The following is a 19,953-nucleotide window of genomic DNA, read 5'->3' on the forward strand; positions in this document are numbered from 1 at the left end:
GGGACCGTGCCTGGGGCTGACTGAGCAACGGCCAGCGCGACTGGCTCCTGGGCTTCCCCAGCTGCTGGGATCCTGGGATCAGCTGCACCAGTGCTGCAAAATTCACAGAGGTCACAGAAACCGTGACTTCCATGAATGATTTGCAGCCTTACAATCATTCTAGTATAGCACTTCCTTCTTCAACTACCCCATACTTGGCTTGTGCTCCTTTAATAGAGCATTATGGTCAGCAATTTGTTTCGGCAACATTTCTTTTTCCTTCCCCAGCTGCTTACAGGATTGCATCCATGTCTTCAGTTTACTGTGAGCGAATCCATTTTGCTTCTTCAGTTGATCTAAAGCCTTCAGACTGTCTAGCTATAAAATAAAAAAAAAATTTAGTTGCTAATAGGAAAATTCATTCTTCTGTCTAAGCATTATACTCTCACTAATGGCATCTCACCTACCATTAAAAGTTCAGTGCAACTTAAAATCCAAACAAAAGTTATAATATGAATTTGTACAGTAGAGTTCACTTAGTAACATACAATTGAATTATAGCAGCTTCTAATTCCAACAGAGAAACATTAAAGTCATGTTTATTGGAAAGCTACGTGTGTGTAGATTTCCTTGATAGAGAAATCATAATCTAAACATAATATTCAAAATAACCAAATGACAGAACCCAGCCGAAAAGCATGTGGTCCAGGCATGTTTGTCCACCCTATGTGCATTGGGGTGCCAAAATAAATGGATGGTGGATATCTGGCAGCCTTATAAAATGCACTTCAGGATAATGTAAATATCAAGCACAGTGCTCCATCAGCTGGGCATGGAGTGAGTACTGTAACTCAATGCCTGCTTGCCACAATACCGGCTCCACACTGTGCTACATGAGTGCTTTTAAATGTGTTTATTTCTGAAGCGAGAGCATAGAACTACAGTCCCTCATTCACCACAAATGGAAGTAGAAAAAGATTGCAGGCTAGAAAATGCAGAGGGAATTGATAAGAAAAAATTCACCTAGATGGACAGGTTTAAAAACGTTTCCCCTTCTGCTTGGCAGTAAATACCCAACCTATGCGTGTTACAAATAAAACTTCATATAGTCATTATCAGAATTTCTCTTTGCAGTGGCACGTGGAATTGTTCACATGCCTATCTAAATTATTAGCAAGAACAGTTCTGTCATAAGAAGAATCACTTCATTAATAATTTAGATAGAAATTCTGCATACATCAGAACTGATATGCTCTCCCAAGTCAAGTGTGACATAATGAGGTAGTAGAAGCAGTTTAAAGACAATAGGGGCATGTCTGCACTGGGAAGTTTCATAAGATATTAATTAATGTGTTCATTATCACGATGTTACAACATGCAGTGTAGACACTGCCCTGTTATGTTTAATATCACATCAGTCAGTTACGGTCAACCTTAGGGGCAGAGTGAAAAGACATGTTTAAACACGGTCTCATTTTGAAGTACAGACCCTGGCAAGTAAGGTATTGTTTCCTTTGCACCATAAGTGAAACTTTACCAGAATAATGAATGAAAGTTCCTGATTGAATTCTGCCTGGATACAAAAATGTATCAGTCAGGCTAAGTATCAAAGGGGTAGCCGTGTTAGTCTGGATCTGTAAAAGCAGAAAAGAATCCTGTGGCACCTTATAGACTAACTGACGTTTTGCAGCATGAGCTTTCGTGGGTGAATATGATCTTGCATCCAAAGAAGTGGGTATTCACCCACGAAAGCTCATGCTGCAAAACGTCAGTTAGTCTATAAAGTGCCACAGGATTCTTTGCTGCTTTTACAGTCAGGCTAAAAAAGTGTTTTTAATTTATAAGGAGGGGGGTGACGCATTCAGAGGCTTGCTATGTGAAAGGGGTCAACAGGACAAAAGTTTGAGAATCACTGGGCTAAAGGATAATTTCTGCTGAACTACACTTTCCTTTTGATATCCAGGCTGTCAAATTGTAGGCAGCTCAGGTACAGATGAAATAGAGGCCCATGCTTCAGGAGATCTGTTTTTTCTGCTGGTATAGTGGAGATTCCTTAGCTATCAATCAATCATGTCCAAAAATTCCCAGGACTTCTGGCTAGTGACGAACTAGAAGGATGATTTCAGCTCTTTCTTCTTCCCTTTATGCGAACTGTCTTCTAAAGCAGCGGATTCTTCTCAACATCTGACATTATTTCCATGGCCTCTGAGAGAAGTTCTGACCTCTGGTTACTCACTTATGTTGAAAGGGATATAAACATTCATACTTCAGAGCACAAGCCAACCTCTAACAGGAGATAGGAAGAAATTTCCCTTGTGGGTTAGTTATTCCATAACTGCCCTCTACAGGTTTCTTGAACCTTCCTCTGAAGCAACTGCTACTGGCCACCGTCAGATGACATACAGGAGACTCAATGGACCACTAGTTTGAACCCATCTGTCCATTCCTATGTTTTTGTTCCAACACTAATAAATTCTGTAAAAGTAAACTAAAAGGAAGTGTACCCTGACATACTGAAAAATGTTACAGCACAAGGTGTGCAGTTCAGAAAGCTGGATGCTCTTTTTTCTGAGTGACCCACCATAACCCTGGGGGCATCTTGTCTTCCAGGTATGCTCTTCACCAAGTGAGGTGTGTTCCTGTAGCAATCATACAAGGGCCAAAGTGAAAACTGGGTTGGCTTAAAGTATGTTCCTTGTACTTACCTGCCCCAAAAGAGACATTTGGACAGGTTCTGAGAATGACGTGTCCACAAAAGGAATTTCTGGAGACACATTGTGAAATCCCACTCAGAGGACAGTACCAATGCCTGGCATCAGCAAACCTGGTCACTGGGGAAAACTAGCTACGGGGTGACTGCTGCCAGGATACAATTGATGAGGTGAAGTTTTGGGTCTTTGTAAATCTTTACCATAGTGGTAAATTTAGAGTCAAAGCCATGCCTATTTTAACCTGGTTGAACAATGTCCTGCACTGGATTCAGAATATTCTGATTCTGAACTCCAGGGGTGTTGGAATCCTTTCTAGCAGCTGGCAAGTTGGGAAAGGATCTGTTTCTCTGGTCAGGGCACTAACAGTGATGTTGTCTGTAAATAGACAGGGTTGTGTGTAACTTGAGACCTCACCCTTGTTGTGATACTACCAGCCATTTAAACCTCTCAACACAGAGGATAGGTCAAAACGAAGAGTCTTGTATAGGAATTGTAAACTCTTCACACACAAACAGAGTTTCCAAGTATTATTCCTGAGCAGACTATGTTGGGTTCTCATCTCCTTGAGAATCCTCATGCTCCTGATCAAGCCTTCTCACAATGGAGTCAGGGCTTCCAATGGGTGTGTTTATGGACACATGCATGGCATTAGTGCGCTGGTCCAACAAAGCCCCGTCCCCTCACAGAGCAAGGGTTGGTGGCTTGGAGCAGCAAGACATAGGTTACCATCTAAGACTCCTAAAAAGCTGCCCCCTGAACTACTTGGGCTTAGCTTGATCTTGCAGGGCTTTCCTAGCACTGCAATAGCGGTCAAAGGGAGTTACTGAGAGGTGCCGTGTTTGCGGATCCAGAGAACTTACTTGAGGAGAGGGAAAGAGGAGCAAGAAGTTGAAATGAAATCAATATGGCAGAAAAATGAACAATAATTAATTAGAAAACAAAGTTGTTGGGAGAAACTGAACCGCCAACTTGTTCTGCTGGTGGACACACTTTCTGGTGGCCTGAGGTGAAGGGTGGAGCTTAGTCCTGGGGCCTTCAGCAACAACACTGGTCCACCTCCCAGTTCTACAGGGGAGAGGAATCACCTCTTTGTTACCAATGAGGAGAAAACCTGGGCCACAGAACAGACAAAACGTGCACATTTTATCATGTTTTCAGGTGTCCCGCTAAAGACCTCCTGTATCTTTGATAGCCAGAAGTTGATAAGATAATAGATTTAATCACATTTCCATGCTACTAACGGAGAAGTTATAGTAAAAGTTATATTAGAATAGAGAATAGATATTAAAAAGGACACAATTTAATATTTGGGCTCTTAAAAGTTAAATGCCTTATTAACTGTCAGCAAAGTATATTGATATTACTCTTATCTGGCATTGATAACAGAGACTGAAAATAACCTGGCTTTGTTAGTTTTCGTATTGTACCATTTCAACTAAGATATAGGACAAATCATTTTAAATAGTTTCCATTTTCCCTGTCATGAACTAAGTAACGTACTACTGATTCATTCTTTCTTTTTATTACCTTGCTCAGTTGCTGATTTGGGAGATGGGTATTCTCAGCTTGTTTCAATTGCAGGTCTGACTGCATTTTCTTTAGCTGCTGGATTAAATCTTGATTTTTCCCCTCTAAATCCTGAATCTCATCTTGTTTCTTTTCTAATACCATTTGCTGAGACAAACTCTTATCTATAGTAATAAAAAAAGTGCTTAATTTGTGAAAGCAAACTATGTCAAATATGCAATATTAGCTTTTATAGATAACACTATAAAATGGCAGTATTGACAATTTTCAATTTTTCACCTAGCAATACGTTTTCTTAGTATTTCAGAATATAATTACTTATGTGTTCTAAAACTGCCTTTATACCCAAACCATGACATTGGATAGCTGAGACAATTTTAGCATTGCCAGAATTCAGTTTTGCAGAAAGAACATACTGCTAGTCAAATCGCTCTATGCTTCACAATTGTAACTGTTTCTACAGCCCATCTTCACTGAGGTCCGATGGCTTGTATTCTGAAACTCATGGTTGACAGGTAACAGTACCAATGGCTAGATAAAGAATGTTGATGCCCTATTTGTCCGTTTTCCTCTCTTCAAAATCCAGCATATATAAAAATGTTCAAGGTGTTTGATGAACTGATGTATGGAGTAAAATTAAGAGACTCGGCCAATACAAGAGATTTGCTGTATTGCAAAGAGAATTCTATTGAATAACACCATCTTACCATATGAAACAAGACTACGCATTCCCTTCCTACAGGACAAGGAAAATTCAATATCTCCAAGACCCAGAACTTGGTGAGAAAGAGGAGTAGACAGAGGGGAAGGGAAATGATAGCAATCAACAGTTATTTGAAATATATTAACACCTAGGGTGGAGAAAGATTATTTAGGGTGGTGATTCAAAGGGGTGTGTGGCGGGCTGGTTGCCCGCTCTAGCCCTGAAGGGGTTGGAACAACCCTGCAGAGGGCTGTGGCTGGGGAAAGCAGCAAGCCTGGGCTGATTGGGGAGGCAGCTACAGCTGGGCCAGGCCCCAATCAGGCCACAGCTGGCCCTTATAAAAGGGCTGTGAGCCAGGCACTCAGTCAGTCTCCCTCTAGCTCTGAAGGGAGAGGGACCTGGCTGCTGGGGAAGCTAAGGGTACTAGAGTGAAGCAGGGCTAGGGAAAGGCCAGAGGAGCTGGGGAGCTCCAGACTGGCAACTCCCCAGGCCGCAGGGCCTTGTCCAAGTCCCACAGAGGTACTGAGTTGCAGGGAAAGGCAGCAGGTCCAAATCCCCCATCCAATGATGAGTGGCCATTACAGACTGCAGTCAGCCTCAGTGAAAGGGGGCTAGATGGTACTGGCAGTAGCCACTGAGACAAGGTGGAGAATAGGGGGTGGGGATTCCCTGGGGTGGGGAGACCCAGATAGTGGATTTCTGCTGGGAGCAGGAGCCTGACGGGGAGGGCACTGGGGTCTGGGAGGGACATGGGGGCCAGTGAGGAGAGGGATAGTGACCAGGAGAGGATGCTCCAGCTAGAAATGAGCTCAGTCCCTGGATGACCAGAAGGAGGCACCGCAGGGGTGAGAGGATAATCAGAGACTTGTTAGAGAGGAAGGACTGTCCGAGGGTTAAGGGTGACAGCCTAGGACTCTGGGCACCCACATTCAGTTATGTTTCAGTTAAGACAAGGTATTGTTGGTTGCAGTACACAGCTACAGCACAAACATCTTCTGACTTATTTTTTGTTCATAATTATTCCCTCCAGAAAATGGAGATAATGCTACCATTTGACACCTTAAGAACCACAGCTAGAAGATAGCGAAAGCAAGAAAATGGACGTAGAAGGCGTTACATTTTATTAGCTAGCCGAAAGTGCTGCCACTTGCCAAGAATAAGATCAAAACACAAAGCACTTATTTGGATGGCCTCATGGATTGGAGAGTGCAAAATACTGATTAAAATGGGAGCAGGACTGGGTCCATACATTTAATTTTGAAATCTCATTAAGTAAGGTTAGACTTCTACAGGGATAAGTGGGAGCAGTCTCCTTCTTTACAATGGCTATTTAGCAGAATTACCTGTTCTCTTAAACCTCAATCTGCAAATTGCATTTTCCCAACCAAATAGACAAATGTAGGGAAAAGTCAAATTAGGGCTCGGCAGGTAACATTTCATCACGTTTAAGCTTGATGGAGTCCATATACAAGCTAAAGGATAATAGTTTGAGGTATATTTGTTTGCTTGGGATTTTAAAACACAGGAGCACATTGTAGTATTTAATGTGCTGACCATATATTTCTGTTTGGGACATATTTATTCCTCATTTTAAATTGCTTTAAAACCATATAATTTTATGAGTTAGTACTATATATTTGTATAAAGAAGTCCCATCTCAGTTTGGAAAGAGAATTGCGTGTATTAGCTGAAAGTTAATTTAACTATATCACACAATGGGAACTTTTTTTTCTTGGGTATTCTTCAAATCACCATTGATAATGAGGTTTAAAGAACCTCCACACTGAAGTAATAGTTTGTAACAGGATTTAAATAGGTAGAAATGTGTATCTCACTTTTAATCTCTTCCGCATAATTCTGGGTCTCCTTCAGAAACTGTTTAGCTGTTTTCGATTTCTTGAGATTTTGATCAGACTGGCAGCGAAGAAGGTTTTTTTCCTCCATTTCCTACAACAAAACATTAGTTACAAAACAGTTGATTAAGTCAATAAACTGAGAGTAGTGTGATGTGGTATACTACCCATCTGAGTCCCATGAAGACTCTGGAAAGTTGAACTTTGGTTTCTAAACATATACATGAGTTAGGAACACAAACAGCACTCTTGGCAGTCCTCAGAGGGCAGACAATCCTTTTGGGACGTCTCCCAGCTGGCACAGATCACAGCAGTACTTAGGTGGCTCAGGATATGGAACCAGGGAGCTGCAACCAGTTCTCTGGTGCCTGCCCATAGCAGATCTTGACACAGGATAGAATCCAGCCCACAAAAACTGAGCGTCAGTGAAGTTAAGTGACTTGCCCAAAGCCACAGAGGGGAGTCAGTATCAGAACACAGGAGAACTTTCCAGTTCTAGCTCCTGTTCTCAGACCACCCATCTCTCAGTGTGGATGAGTCAAATATATGAAGTTGCTCTTGTTAGCAAGATAGCATTAGATGTAAAGTATTATTAGTCAGAAATACCTGGGGGCTCGGGATAGTACATTTTCTAAGCATCTTTTTTTTCCAAATATTTTAAGAAAAGTTAAAATACCCCATACAACTATGTCCTACCTGGGAACTGAAATAAGTTATTTCTAAGAAACTAACTCCTTCCACCCAACTCCTGCATTGCTGGGTAACAGATGGCATGGCACTGGTGGGACTCTACTGGAAGCAAGCCATCATTTCTTCATCTACTTACTACGAGCAGATGGGCACTAGTGCGCAGAAGCCAAATTCAAGAAAAGGGAGGGTCTGGATGGAAAACAAATTAAAACCTTGCCGACACAGCAAGTCTGTATTTTCAGCTATTTAAACAAGTCACCCAAGAACATAACTAAAACCGTTGAGGCTTCTAGTTATTTTCCTTTTGTCTCGCAACCTCCTAGTCCAAACTATCTAACACGCGTCGCCACGAACCTTGCCCGCACCCGTTGCGTGTTGATGTTGGTAAAACCTCCTATGGTCCACCACAGCTTGCAGCACCATTGAAAGTAGCCCCTTTCGTTAATGTACTGCTGGCCTGGTGGGCTGGTGCCAGATGTGGATGTGAGTCCCCCCCCCCCCCCCACCGCAGAATGGGACGAATCCATCCCATGCTATGATGGCCTGATGGACTGGATTCGACAGTCACTACCTTGAGCAGAGCAGTTCGATTGCGTGGGCGGCTACTGACATGAAAGCAATCCCCAGATAGATTTTGCCCACGCAAAGTGGTTCGCTACTGGACCGGGCTGTCTGGCGTGGCAAGTTTCCAGAGAGGCTATGGCCACGCTTCTGCACAGTCAGGGCTGCTCGCATCCTTGGTTCAAGGAAGTGTGCCACGCATCCTGAAGTTTCGCAGCCACTCTGTGTCATCCCAGGGCAGGGGAGCGGGGAACTGGGGATATAGTTTCCCACAGTGCACCGCCAAAGTCGAAGCTGGCCAACTGCTATACCGAAACAAACACACACACACACACACACACACTCTGCTATCAATCATTCTAAAAGACACAGGTGTCAAGAGACAACATTTTCAGACAATGCTGATGTATGACAAATGTTTCAAAGCTGTATGAATTCTCAGCTTCCTGTGTTCAAAATATCAACAAAATTCAAGGGGTTTAAATGGCTGAAACGCCCAGCCCTCTTGCTGTGACTCAGCACAAGTGGCTCTGATTAAGAAGCATTCAACAAAAAGCTGGAACCAACAACCTAACATAGCTGCAAAAAAAAATCCCATGCTCTGATGCAGGACGTTCACAAAACTATTTACAAGAAATGCATTCTCCTACCTTAATCTGGTAAGGCTACATCCCCTCATTTGTATTTACAATTTGGCCTCAATCACATAGGCCATCATTAACTCTTGCTTGAATCATCGCAATCCAATGTATTTAGACTTGAATGCTTCTGCCCTGCAAAATCTGCAAGAGTTACAGAACACAGCAGCACACCTCCTCAGTAATACAGGTTCACTTGAGTACATCAGTCCTATGTTTCACTCACTCCGCTGATTCCCCAACAGAACACTGAATCAAATCTCGGTCTTTATTTTCAAAGCTGTAAAGGAAATGGGCCCAATATACCATCTTACTCTCTCAGACTTCAGTAGCTGTGTTCCTCAGGAACAACTGTCTACACATCAGAAGTAAAACTAGCAGATGCAGCAGACAAGGCTTTTTCAGGAGCTGGCCCAATACTATGAAATTCACTCCTGCAAAAACTTAGAATGACAACTAACATCACCATTTTTCGTATTTACACTCCCCGCGCCCGCCTCCCCCCCCACACTTTGCCCTCTGGGACAGTGGTTTTCAACCTTTTTTCCATTTGCAGACCCTAGAAAATTTCAAATGGAGGTGCAGACCTCTTTGGAAATCTTAGACATGTTCTGTGGACCCCCACAGGCCACGGCTTGAAAACCACTGTTCCGTTGTAACGACAACCTGTCGAGAACCCCTTAGACAGTCTGCAAACTCCCAGAGGTCTGTGCACCACAGGTTGAAAACCACTGCTCTGGGGGATATGGGAGAAATAGAAACCTCAAATAACAGATGCTAGTCATCTTAATTATTCTTAACTCTGGAAAGCATTCAGATACAACAGCAATTGGCACAATAGAAGAACTTTAAAAAAACCCAATCGCGGATGTTGCTTCTATGACTATTCTGAGTTCTCTTCCCTTTCATTTTCCTTCTAATACCAAAGTAAAGGAAAAATCTTTTAATCTACAATCAAGGTTTTTTAAAAATCCAAAGTTACAGCCAGATCATTTTTGTGTAAATTGGAATAACTTTACTGATTTCAATGGAGCTATGCTGATATATGCCAGAGCAGGATCTGGCTTCATAGATAGAATTTTGTTGATAATGCTGGTCTATAGTGCTTGAAAAAGTTAAAATGTACAAATCATTTGGGGGATTTTCTCTTGCTTTAAACTGATTGTGTGACCAAAAAAGTACCCACTCCTCCATGAAATCTTAGAATTAGGCAAAATACACTTATACTTAGGAAGCAGCTAATGATTCTAGAAGTTCCAAATGAACTCAGATATTTAATATATTCTATTTTTTAGGACTAAACAAAGAGTCTCTTGAACCATACTACATAATTAGATTAAACAAATAATTCCATATGAACTGTAACCCTATCTGTAGTATGCTGGTGCAAAATCATTTTTTTAAACCCTGACCATACAACCAATTTTTGGCCTGGGGTCAGTCCACATGGAATCAATTGCAAAAACTGCAAGATCGGGGCCTTATCTTGTATCACAGCTATAGGTCTTGTGACAGGGTCGGGCCAGAGGGCTACAGGAGAGTGATCCTATTGGGATCCAGGAAGTGGGGAGCCCACTGCTAAAAGATCCCCCCAGCCTTAAGGGGGGATCCACTGGACCTGCAAAGCAAGTGGTTTCAGGGGACAACTAATGAAATAACAAGGCCAGACGTGCTGTCAAAGGCTCAAAGGAAGGGAACCTGATGGGGACACTGAGCAGAGAACCCCGGACAGCACCCACTGCTACTCGAAGGCATCAAGGGAGTCAGTGGATGCCTCCCAGAGGATTTCTGCCCAGTTGCATTAATGGATGGAGGACCGGAAAGAGGCCCCATAGTTACAGGAGACTCCATCGGCCAACATCCTCCCCCTGGCTTTATCGATGGCCATTTTAGCCAGGGCCAGGAGGAGGTTGACCAGGAGGTCCCGTGACTTTGTGAGGCCACCGATAGGCAGTGCATAAATAAGGAAATGAGGGGAAAAGTGCAGCCAGAAATGCAACGGGATATCTGTGAGGAGACAGAATAGAGGCTGCAGCTTGGCGTACTCCAGGTAAACGTGCACCAGAGTCTCCCTCACGCAGCAGAAAGGGCAGGTGTCCAGGATGGGGGTGAACTGCACCAATTACATGCTCGTGCTCAGAGCCCTGTGAAGAAGCGACCAACTGACATCCCCAGCGGGCCTTGGGAGCAGGGTGGAGTATAGGCTGGCCCACCGGGGCTCCTCGCCCTCTGGAGGTGGCAGGAGGTCCCTCCACTTTGTGTCAGGGTGGGACGCGAAGGTGAGGAAGTGCAGAGTGTGGAGCACGAGCGCGTATAGATGTTTCCTTGGCGTGATCTGGAAATGAACCGGCTTTAAGTTGTGCAGACGGCTTATGGTGAAGGGGCACGGAGGCCGGTTGGGTCCATGGGGTAGGGGCCCGCTACAGGAGAGTGAGAGAAGGCAAATATATTAGCCCCCGATTAAGCAGGTCCCTTTTCCCTGGGTAAGATAACAGGGGCAGTTCCAGAAAAATCAGGAATTTGCTGGAACCAATGAAGGCAGGCAGGCTAATTAGGACACCTGGTTTAAAAAGGACCTCACTTCAGTCAGTGAAGGGTGCGCAAGGTGCTGAGAGTGAGAGGGCCTGCGGCTGGAGAACTGAGGAGTACAAACGCTATCTGGCATCACGAGGAAGGTCCTATAGTGAGGATAAAGAAGATGTTGGGAGGAGGCTATGGGGAAGTAGCCCAGGGAGTTGTAGCTGTCACACAGGTGTTACATGTAACACTGTAGACAGCTGCGATCCACAGGGCCCTGGGCTGAAACCCAGAGTAGAGGGAGGGCCTGGGTTCCCCTCATTCCCCTCCCTCCTACTGGATATAAGAGGAGTTGACTTGGACTGTGGGTCCCACCAGAGGCGAAGATCCCTGGCCTGTCTCCCTGGCCCACTAGGTGGGTCAGCAGAGACTGTGGGGATTGTTCTCCTTCCTTTTCCCAATGCTGGCAAGTGATGTGGTTAGCTGAGTGAATGGCAGGTTTGAGACATAAAACTGGCCAAACTGAGGGCTGCCCTGAATATCTGAGGTGAGCAAATCCGCCAATAAGTGCAGGACCCACCAAGGCAGAGGAGGAACTTTGTCACAGTCTTTTAAGATGCTCCAAAAAAGGACAGCCAGAATAAGACAGTATTGAAACACAACTTCTGGTGGAAATATACTATTCTCCAACACAGAGCTTGCAGAGTTCCCCTGGGAGTCAGTAAGGCATAAATGGCACCAGTTCTTACCGATTTCCAGTTTAAATTATTAATTATTCCAGTTCCTTTGACTGGTTTGCTAGTAAAGCCTGTTCTGCTCTGCACAGCTTCTGTGTTAAGCTCACTGGAGTTGTTTTCCAAACGGTGTTTCACTGCTATTGCCTATGAGGAAACACATCACATTTTATTTGTAGTTATATTGAATCTATTTTAAAAAATTAAAAATTCCTGATGTCCCTTTAAATGATGAGCTCCAAAGATACCTTAGAAAACAAAGCCAAAATAATAAGCTACATTCTGCTTCCTCCTACAGAAAGAGAAGTTTGGAGTAACTGTTGACTTCTATGTTGTATAACTAAGAGCAGAATTTGGCCCTAAACCTTGAAACTCAGCATGATGGCTTTAAAAAAGTGCAATTAAAAATAGCCCAAATATCTGAAAAATCCATGCTCCTTTCACTGTCCAGTCCTGGGTTCTAGATTCTGTATCATACCAAAACCAGAACAAGTTAAGGTAACACAAATCTTTAACTCAAGACTGGGAAAGGTTATGAAAAATATTTTCAGGCACATTTTCAAGTATATAGTTGTAATGTATAAATATATTCATAATTTAAGCAATAGTCATAGTACAGTCTGGTAATCACTGGGAATCCTAACCAGTGCTTTCTTTCAAGCTCAATCATAAGGGCAGCAGATTTAACACTTGCTTTCAATTTTTTTAACATAACATATTTTGTCAAAGCGAGCACCTATTGGGTTTAGAAGATCCTTCCCCATTCCCACTCAGTCCTCAGCTGCTCATTTGAGAGGTAACATTTAGGTGTTGGACTGACGATCAGCTATCACCAGATATGACATTGAACAGCCAACAAACAGAAAGGATCAATACCAAACTAGACTCAATTCGGTACAATCCAAATACTAAGAGATTGACAAATTACTCTTCCTTTTCCACTTACTATATACTCAAGGAATAGGTTACATGTTGTGAAAAAACAGTATTTGTACATCTTAATTCCCCATATTTATGGACCAACAAAGACATTCAGCTTGCACCTCTGTCTCCATAACCACATTCTTCAGGGGTAAGAGAAATTAGTGTCGTGCTATCCTTTATCTTAAATTTATCACCTGACTTTATATCGCAAGGATAGGCAACCTATGGCATGCGTGCCACAGACGGCACACGAGCTGATTTTCAGTGGCACTCACACTGCCTGGGTCCTGGCCACTGGTCCAGAGGCCTCTGCATTTTAATTTAATTTTAAATGAAGCTTCTTAAACATTTTAAAAACCTTTTTTACTTTACATACAACAATAGTTTAGTTATATATTATAGACTTATAGAAAGAGACCTTCTAAAAACATTAAATTGTATTACTGGCACGCAAAACCTTAAATTAGAGTGAATAAATGAAGACTCGGCACACCACTTCTGAAAGGCTGCCGACCCCTGTTATGTCGCTATCTAAACCAGAAAGTTAACAAGATCATAACTGTACCACCACCAAATTCTAACTGGTTTTCAACCTTTTTAACCTGTTTTATATCCGTCATAATAGCTCTATAGTACTCCAAATTAAAAAGGAAGTAAAAAATGAGAATGAAATAACCTAGTTCCATTCTAGAAAGGAGTAGGCTTTTCTGGATAAAAACCTATAGATGTCCAAGTTTGAGTATGAAGCGAGTGTTTCAAGAGTAAACCTGGAAAGAAGAGTATGTGTAGAGAAAATACTAACCACCTCTGTAGAAAAGGTTTGATTAATGTGCTCACACAGCTAGGATGACACATAGCTATGCCGGACAGCTATCGTGGACAAATTTAGAACCTCTGTATGAAGTCAGTGTAGACCATGTCTATCATAAATAAAAAAGCAGTTTTCTATTAGATAGTGTGGATAGAAAAGAAGCAGTGCTCATATCAGAACAAGGCTAAAGGGAACGGTTGTAGGGCATTACCCCCAGATTGCCTTTGGGCCCATCTGCTACCTCAGTTTACCTTTAATCTTGCATCAAACCAGATATCACATGTGGTGATTTTACAGTAGTGCTCTCTTGCAGGTTGGTTTATTATCATAACACAAGACTCAAACATACCCTTACCAGCCTCAGTTATTCTTTTCTGCATATAATGCCTCAAGTTTTTCCAGGTCTTGATCAGAGCAGGCCCATCCTTGTAGTCCCACCCCTCTCCTAGCTGGGACTTCTGCATCCTGCAAGTCCATCAATGGAGGCTTATCTCTGCATAGTTTCCAGTTCCTTGTAATTCTCTTCCCCCAAAAGGCTTCTGCCTTGGAGTTCTGGAAAATTGTCACCTGTCCTCTTCACAGGCTCTCTGCCTGGGCACTAACGAGAGAGAGTCTCTCTCTGAACTTTTGGGGCGGAGGGGGGGGTGTCTCTCTCTCTTGAATGACCACAGGCTGCCCTTTTACCTGCCAGCAGGCCCAGTTTAGATGCATGCTTCTGTCACATGACCCTTGTATTTATTCCCATCATACAGGGAGATGGGCTAAACCTGACAAAAGGTGCAGCTGTGCCCCAGCTCACCCTGTGACAGGAACATACTGCAGCTTGCTCTGACCTGTGATGTATTTAGTTGCACTTAAATATTAGTCATGTATAGATCTTCAAACACAATAAAGAGGACAGTTAAATTTTACATACAATAAAAACTAAGCATCACCACATCCATTTGAATAGTTCAGATATTAAAAATCCTACTTTGTCGAGTTCTGCTCGTAGAGCGTCGTTGGCTTGCTGCAAGTCCTGGTTTATCTGGTCGCGCAGCAGATCCCCTCTCAGTAAGTCATGTAGCTGATGAAACACTTCCTAGAAATGTAGAAGATTGGGGGGGGAGGGGTAGGAGAGAGAAACACACTCCTGTTACATGTTTCTTGTCAAGTTACTATAACTATTAACACTGGAAAACACGGGGGAGGGACTGTAAATCGCCTCTTTAAAAAGTTACTAATTACACTAAAGCACTCTCTGACAGAAGCAAAAAGAGTTTAAAAACCATTTTTAAGTAAAGCATAAATTCTGTTATGGCCACTAATGGCCATGACTCACTTTGGCCAATCAGAGTAGCCTACTTCATCTGCTACATCAATACAGGTGGATCAAAAAAATGCTAGCAAATAATGGAATGAAGCTTATATATCGATTCAAAAGTAGATCTCCATAACAACATTGAGCATTACAACTAAGCAACCAGACTAATCCCCAATAATCATGATCCTTTGGGGTGCGGGGAATTCCCTTCTTTGCTATGATTACATGTTTAGCTTATTGCTGTCAAAATGTTTTTCATGAGGAAAATGCCTTAGTTATTTTCAATTTGACAACACATGACTGGGCAGCAACAGAAGTTTGGTAGAGGGGCATTGACTCCTCCCGCCTCAGGTCTGGGGGAGCAGAACTTCACTAATGCACACCTCCTAAGATCCTTAGGAATCTAGCCCATCTCCTGCAATCATTAGGAGATGCAAAGTAGATATCCATCTGGGTATAATTCGTTTTTGAGGCTTCTTTCCAGCCCCACGGTCCTTATGGTTGGGGCTCTACATGAATTTGAGAGGGGATTTATATGGGGGAATAGGGCTATGAGGGGCACAGGACTTTTAGTAGGGGGTGTTGGGGTTGGTAAGGAAAAGAGAGGGCTGAGTGGGGAAGCAGAAAGCGGAGGAAGATAGGGAGGGAAAGCACTAGTGGCGTCTCCTGGCAACAAACCTCTCTGCCAAACTTCTCTTGGCAGCAGCTGCAGGACTCCCCTCTAACAAATCATAGTAGGTTTGTCAGCTGGAGAAGATAGTGAAGTGCTAGTGCTTCCCCTCTGCTTTCTCCTAAGCACCCTCCTATCCTCCATCAAGACACCTGCTCCATCCCATGTCCTCAAGCACCCCCACAGCCTGTTCCCACTCTCATTGCCAGCCAGAGACCCATCCTATGAAGTCCCCATCCTCTTGGATCCCAGTGATCCATTTCCCCAAATCTTTATGTCTCCCCACCCCCTTATTATATTCAGCCTATCTGCCCTCAGACCCTTTCCAAAGACCCACTCCTACCCTGGCTTGGCCTGCCAGGAGCAGAAGAATGCAGGCGGGGAGGGTCAAACTCAGGAAGAAGTGAGCAAATTATTAGCAAAATGTTCAAAGTTTTTTCTGATTTTATTTTTGTCATCGAACTATAAATTAGAGGTGAACAAATTGGTAGCCTGTCTGCCCAGCCTACCTTGAAGAAATACGGATTCACTTCCTCTTACCAAGTTATAACCACCAGACTACTATTATCAACAGCTAGGGAACATGGCTTTAGTCAACTTAATTCGTGGTAGGCCAGTAAATTGTTTCACTAACAAATACAGATCTATTCAAGGAACTGAGAGGGTGTGGGACCAGCAGGGCCCCATGTACCGGCGCATAAGCACAGGGCTCCAGAGGTTGCCAAAGCTGGCCCTAGGGGTACCATTACGGGGAAAAAATGCTGACAGTGTGCATGTGGGCGCGCACACATCAAATATGGAATCATCAGCGTTTTTTCTTCTACATGGACAAATATTCAATGAACAACTTGTTCACTCTGGTAATAGCAGTCTGGAGGCAACTTTAAACTTGTGAAAAAATGGGTCTCGTCTTACCTTTTCCTTTTCTTTTATTTTCTGTTCTAAGGACCGACAATTATTTTCGACAAATTGTCTCTGATGACTCAGTAGGTCGTCCATGTTTTGCTCCAACATTTCATGCTATACAAAGTTTAATCATAAATCACAATGATGCAAGGGTAATATTTATTATTTGTACTACAATAGCAATCCCGCCCCCACAATCAGGATTGAAATCCCACTTTAGTAGGCACTGTTTAAAAAAAAAAAAAAATGACATACATACGAGGAAGTCATGGTCTCTGCCCCAAAACTGCTTACAGTGTTCCATGACTTAGTGAACACTCACACAGGTATCCCATACCAAATTGAGAACAGATTACACTTGGCTAGAAGACAAGTGTGCGCTAAAGTTTTAATAAGTGTTTAGGCACAGGAGATAAATTCAATGCAACTTTAAATTTACAGAGAATCGGCACATTGATTGATCAGAAAAAAATTACTGAACTATTTTGAACATATTTACTAATATAATCTGCAATTCAATCAGATTTCAAACTCATGTAAAGAAGCTAGACTATAATAAGAAACGCTCTCAACAGTCACATCTAGAGGTTATGGTGACAGAGCTATGCCAGTAACTCAGGTAATTTACAAGTAGCATCATTGTGACATCAGAAGCAGCAACCAATCAATCTTTCCTCTGCACTTTGCTATCAGTCAGTGAAGTGGAGAGGGGCTATTCACAGGTCAAAAGTTCTCATTGTTAAATTACTTGAACATCTGTATACAAACATGGTAATAACCCTGGATTGACTCATTGTCCCTGGCCTCAACCTACTCCCAGCCAAGACCTTCTCTCAATGGGGTCCTCACAGAGGTAGCAAAGAACCACCATTACCGTACTTCTCCAGAGGCAAATTCTTAACCCCCATTCATATGATGGTATAATCTTCAGCATCCTGTATATAGGATGTAGGAAGCAGCAGAATTTTCTAACAAGCAGCAGCATTTTCTAACATTCTTAAGTAGGCAGCAGAATCTGCATGCATAGATAAAATCCCTGACAGCAAAAAGTAGGTGACAACCATCACACTTACAGAAGACATATGTGGTGGTGCCTTTCCCCACGGCAACATAACTTCTTTAATCTAAGTGTGTATGGAGGGGCAGAAAGGGGATGGGAAAAGAGTTAAGCTAAAGAGAAATATGAAGAATCGTGGAATCCATGACTTGCATGAGCTATAATGTTCTACCCAATACACACGGAAATAGTGGAGCTGCAACAATTGGCAGAGGCCAAAACATTCAGCTGGACTAACTTCCCCATGTTAAATAGGGTGAAAAGCCAATGATTTTCAAAGAAGGAGACAGTGGTGCTGTTAAAACGTCTTTTTATGACACTTTCAAATGGCTTTAGGATATATAAAATATCTGTGTTTCTTAGATAGTTGTTATCGTTATTCACTCTACCGCAATAACAATACTGCATTGCTGGCTGCCTCATTAGAGAGCTGGCCTGCTATTTGTTCAGTCTATCAGAGCAACTTATCCATAAAGGAAAAGTTTTCAAGGTGCAGATCTTCCCCACAGCACACACCCACGTAACTGGTATTAAAAAATAAATAAAAAAAAATGAAAAAGGGGAAAAAAGAACCAATCACTAATCCCAAAAGTCATAGAGCAGCAGATGATCCACTAGTTTCCATGTTTCTCCTGCTACGTTGTCCAGTATATCAATGCAATGGCTGACCCACTAAACCAAACAACCACTTCATGCAGTGTCAAGGAAGCTCCTTCAGAGAAAGGAAGTGCTGTGCAGGCTGCTGAAATCTTGCCCACCCTATCCCATATAGCAAAGTGTAGGCCTCTTCATGGATATGGAAAGATGGGGCCAAATAAGGATTTGCCTCTTAATGAAAGGCTGGGTTTGACTGGCTTTATTTCTTTACTTTTATCAGTGTACACCTGTTTGGCATCTGTTTTAGCTAGCAAAACAAATCCATTTTATATGATTAACACACGTTTGTTCCACTAATGCAAATTATTTCAATGTTTCAATTATATCAGTACTATAGCCACAGAAATTTCTTGGCTTCCTTGCACTGAATACAAGAGGGCCTTTTCCCCCTTGATTCTTCTGCAGCAAAACAGAGAGGTCTTGGAAGGACCCAAGATCTTGCATTCTGAGCACTTTAAAACTCTTCAGTAAGGTGTGTGAATTCTTTCCTGTCATGGAAGGGATCCAGAGGTACCACCAGAATTTAGAGGGTCCAAAGGATAGAGATAAAATCTGTCCTGGATCATGCAGGTCTGTGACTCTAAGTGGACAGCACTGTTCTGTTTTCTTGTTTATGCATCAGCCTCACAGACTGCAATACAGTTCTACTAATAGGCTTTATTAACTTCTGCCTGTGCTGGTGCTGCATAAGCAAAAGTATGAGATGTTTTAGCTCATATAAAGCTATTTAAATCTTTTAAGGGCATAGGGAAATGGTGGACTTAAATATACAGTAGAACCTCAGAGTTACCAACTCGGGAAAGGACGTTGTTCGTAACTCTGAACAAAACATGATGGTTGTTCTTTCAAAAGTTTACAACTGAACATTTTCTTAATATAGCTTTCAAACTTAACTATGCAGAAGAAAAAATGCTGCTTTCCCTTCATTTTTTAGTAATTTAACACAGTACAGTACTGTATTTGCCTTTTTTTGCGGGGGCTGGGGTGGGGTGGGGTAGAAGGGATGTGTCTCTGCTGCTGCCTAATTATGTTCTTCCAGTTCCAAATGAGATTTGTGTGGTTGACTGATCAGTTTGTAACTCTGGTGTTTGTAACTCTGAAGCTCTACTGTAAATTATGGAGCCACCATTAGCAAGCACATACATAGTTAAGCTTTGTTGGAGAACTGTGTAATGAATTGTGTTAGTGAAATATGTACTAAGTAATGTTAGAGAAATTATTATATACAATTCTGGAAGAAAATAGGAATGTTTGCTTTTCATATGTAGTTCTGCTGCTTGAGATCATCAGATTTTGCTGAAACAGTCTGTAAATCAGAAAATTGTTTTTTGTGTCTCATCTATAAAGTTCTTGACCAAGCAGATAGCAGGGTATAGAAGAGAGCTGTTAGCTTTCAGTAAGTCAGGTACAATCCCTCATCCCCCCACCCGTCCATTCAACCAGCTAACAAGTTTTTTTTTAAAAATCACAATATTAATAAAATTCACTGCTTGTTCTCTCACCTTATTCTTGGCTTTGATTATTTCAACGACAGAAGACCCCAAACTCTTCATATATTCCATAGTTACTAATGTAATTTGCAATTCAATAGGATTTCAAACTCATGTAAAGAAGCTAGACTATAATAAGAAAAGCTCTCAACAGTCACATCTAGAGGTTATGGTGACAGAGATATACCAGTAACTCAGGTGATTTACAAATAGCAACATTGT

At 42.3% G+C, this 19,953-nt stretch overlaps 1 protein-coding gene across 3 annotated transcripts in view; it reads right to left on the reverse strand.

Moving 5' to 3' along the window:
• Positions 1-19,953, reverse strand: part of LOC120400267 (centromere protein F-like) — a 29,129-nt gene that overhangs the window by 7,801 nt on the left and 1,375 nt on the right. Inside the window, exons 1-7 of one of the 3 annotated variants that reach the window (XM_039528720.1) lie at positions 19,744-19,909; positions 16,537-16,641; positions 14,622-14,729; positions 11,929-12,060; positions 6,756-6,867; positions 4,218-4,381; positions 276-357 (exon numbers count right to left, since the gene is read on the reverse strand). In XM_039528720.1, the coding sequence (XP_039384654.1) occupies positions 276-357; positions 4,218-4,381; positions 6,756-6,867; positions 11,929-12,060; positions 14,622-14,729; positions 16,537-16,641; positions 19,744-19,803 (763 nt within the window). In that variant the 5' untranslated portion in view covers positions 19,804-19,909. Of the gene's footprint in view, positions 1-275; positions 358-4,217; positions 4,382-6,755; positions 6,868-11,928; positions 12,061-14,621; positions 14,730-16,536; positions 16,642-19,743; positions 19,910-19,953 lie in introns of those variants that run through there. The other 2 variants (XM_039528719.1, XM_039528722.1) reach the window with 2 other exon arrangements.

Source organism: Mauremys reevesii, linkage group 3 (genome assembly GCF_016161935.1).
Source record: "Mauremys reevesii isolate NIE-2019 linkage group 3, ASM1616193v1, whole genome shotgun sequence".
Taxonomy (NCBI): Eukaryota; Metazoa; Chordata; order Testudines; family Geoemydidae; genus Mauremys; species Mauremys reevesii.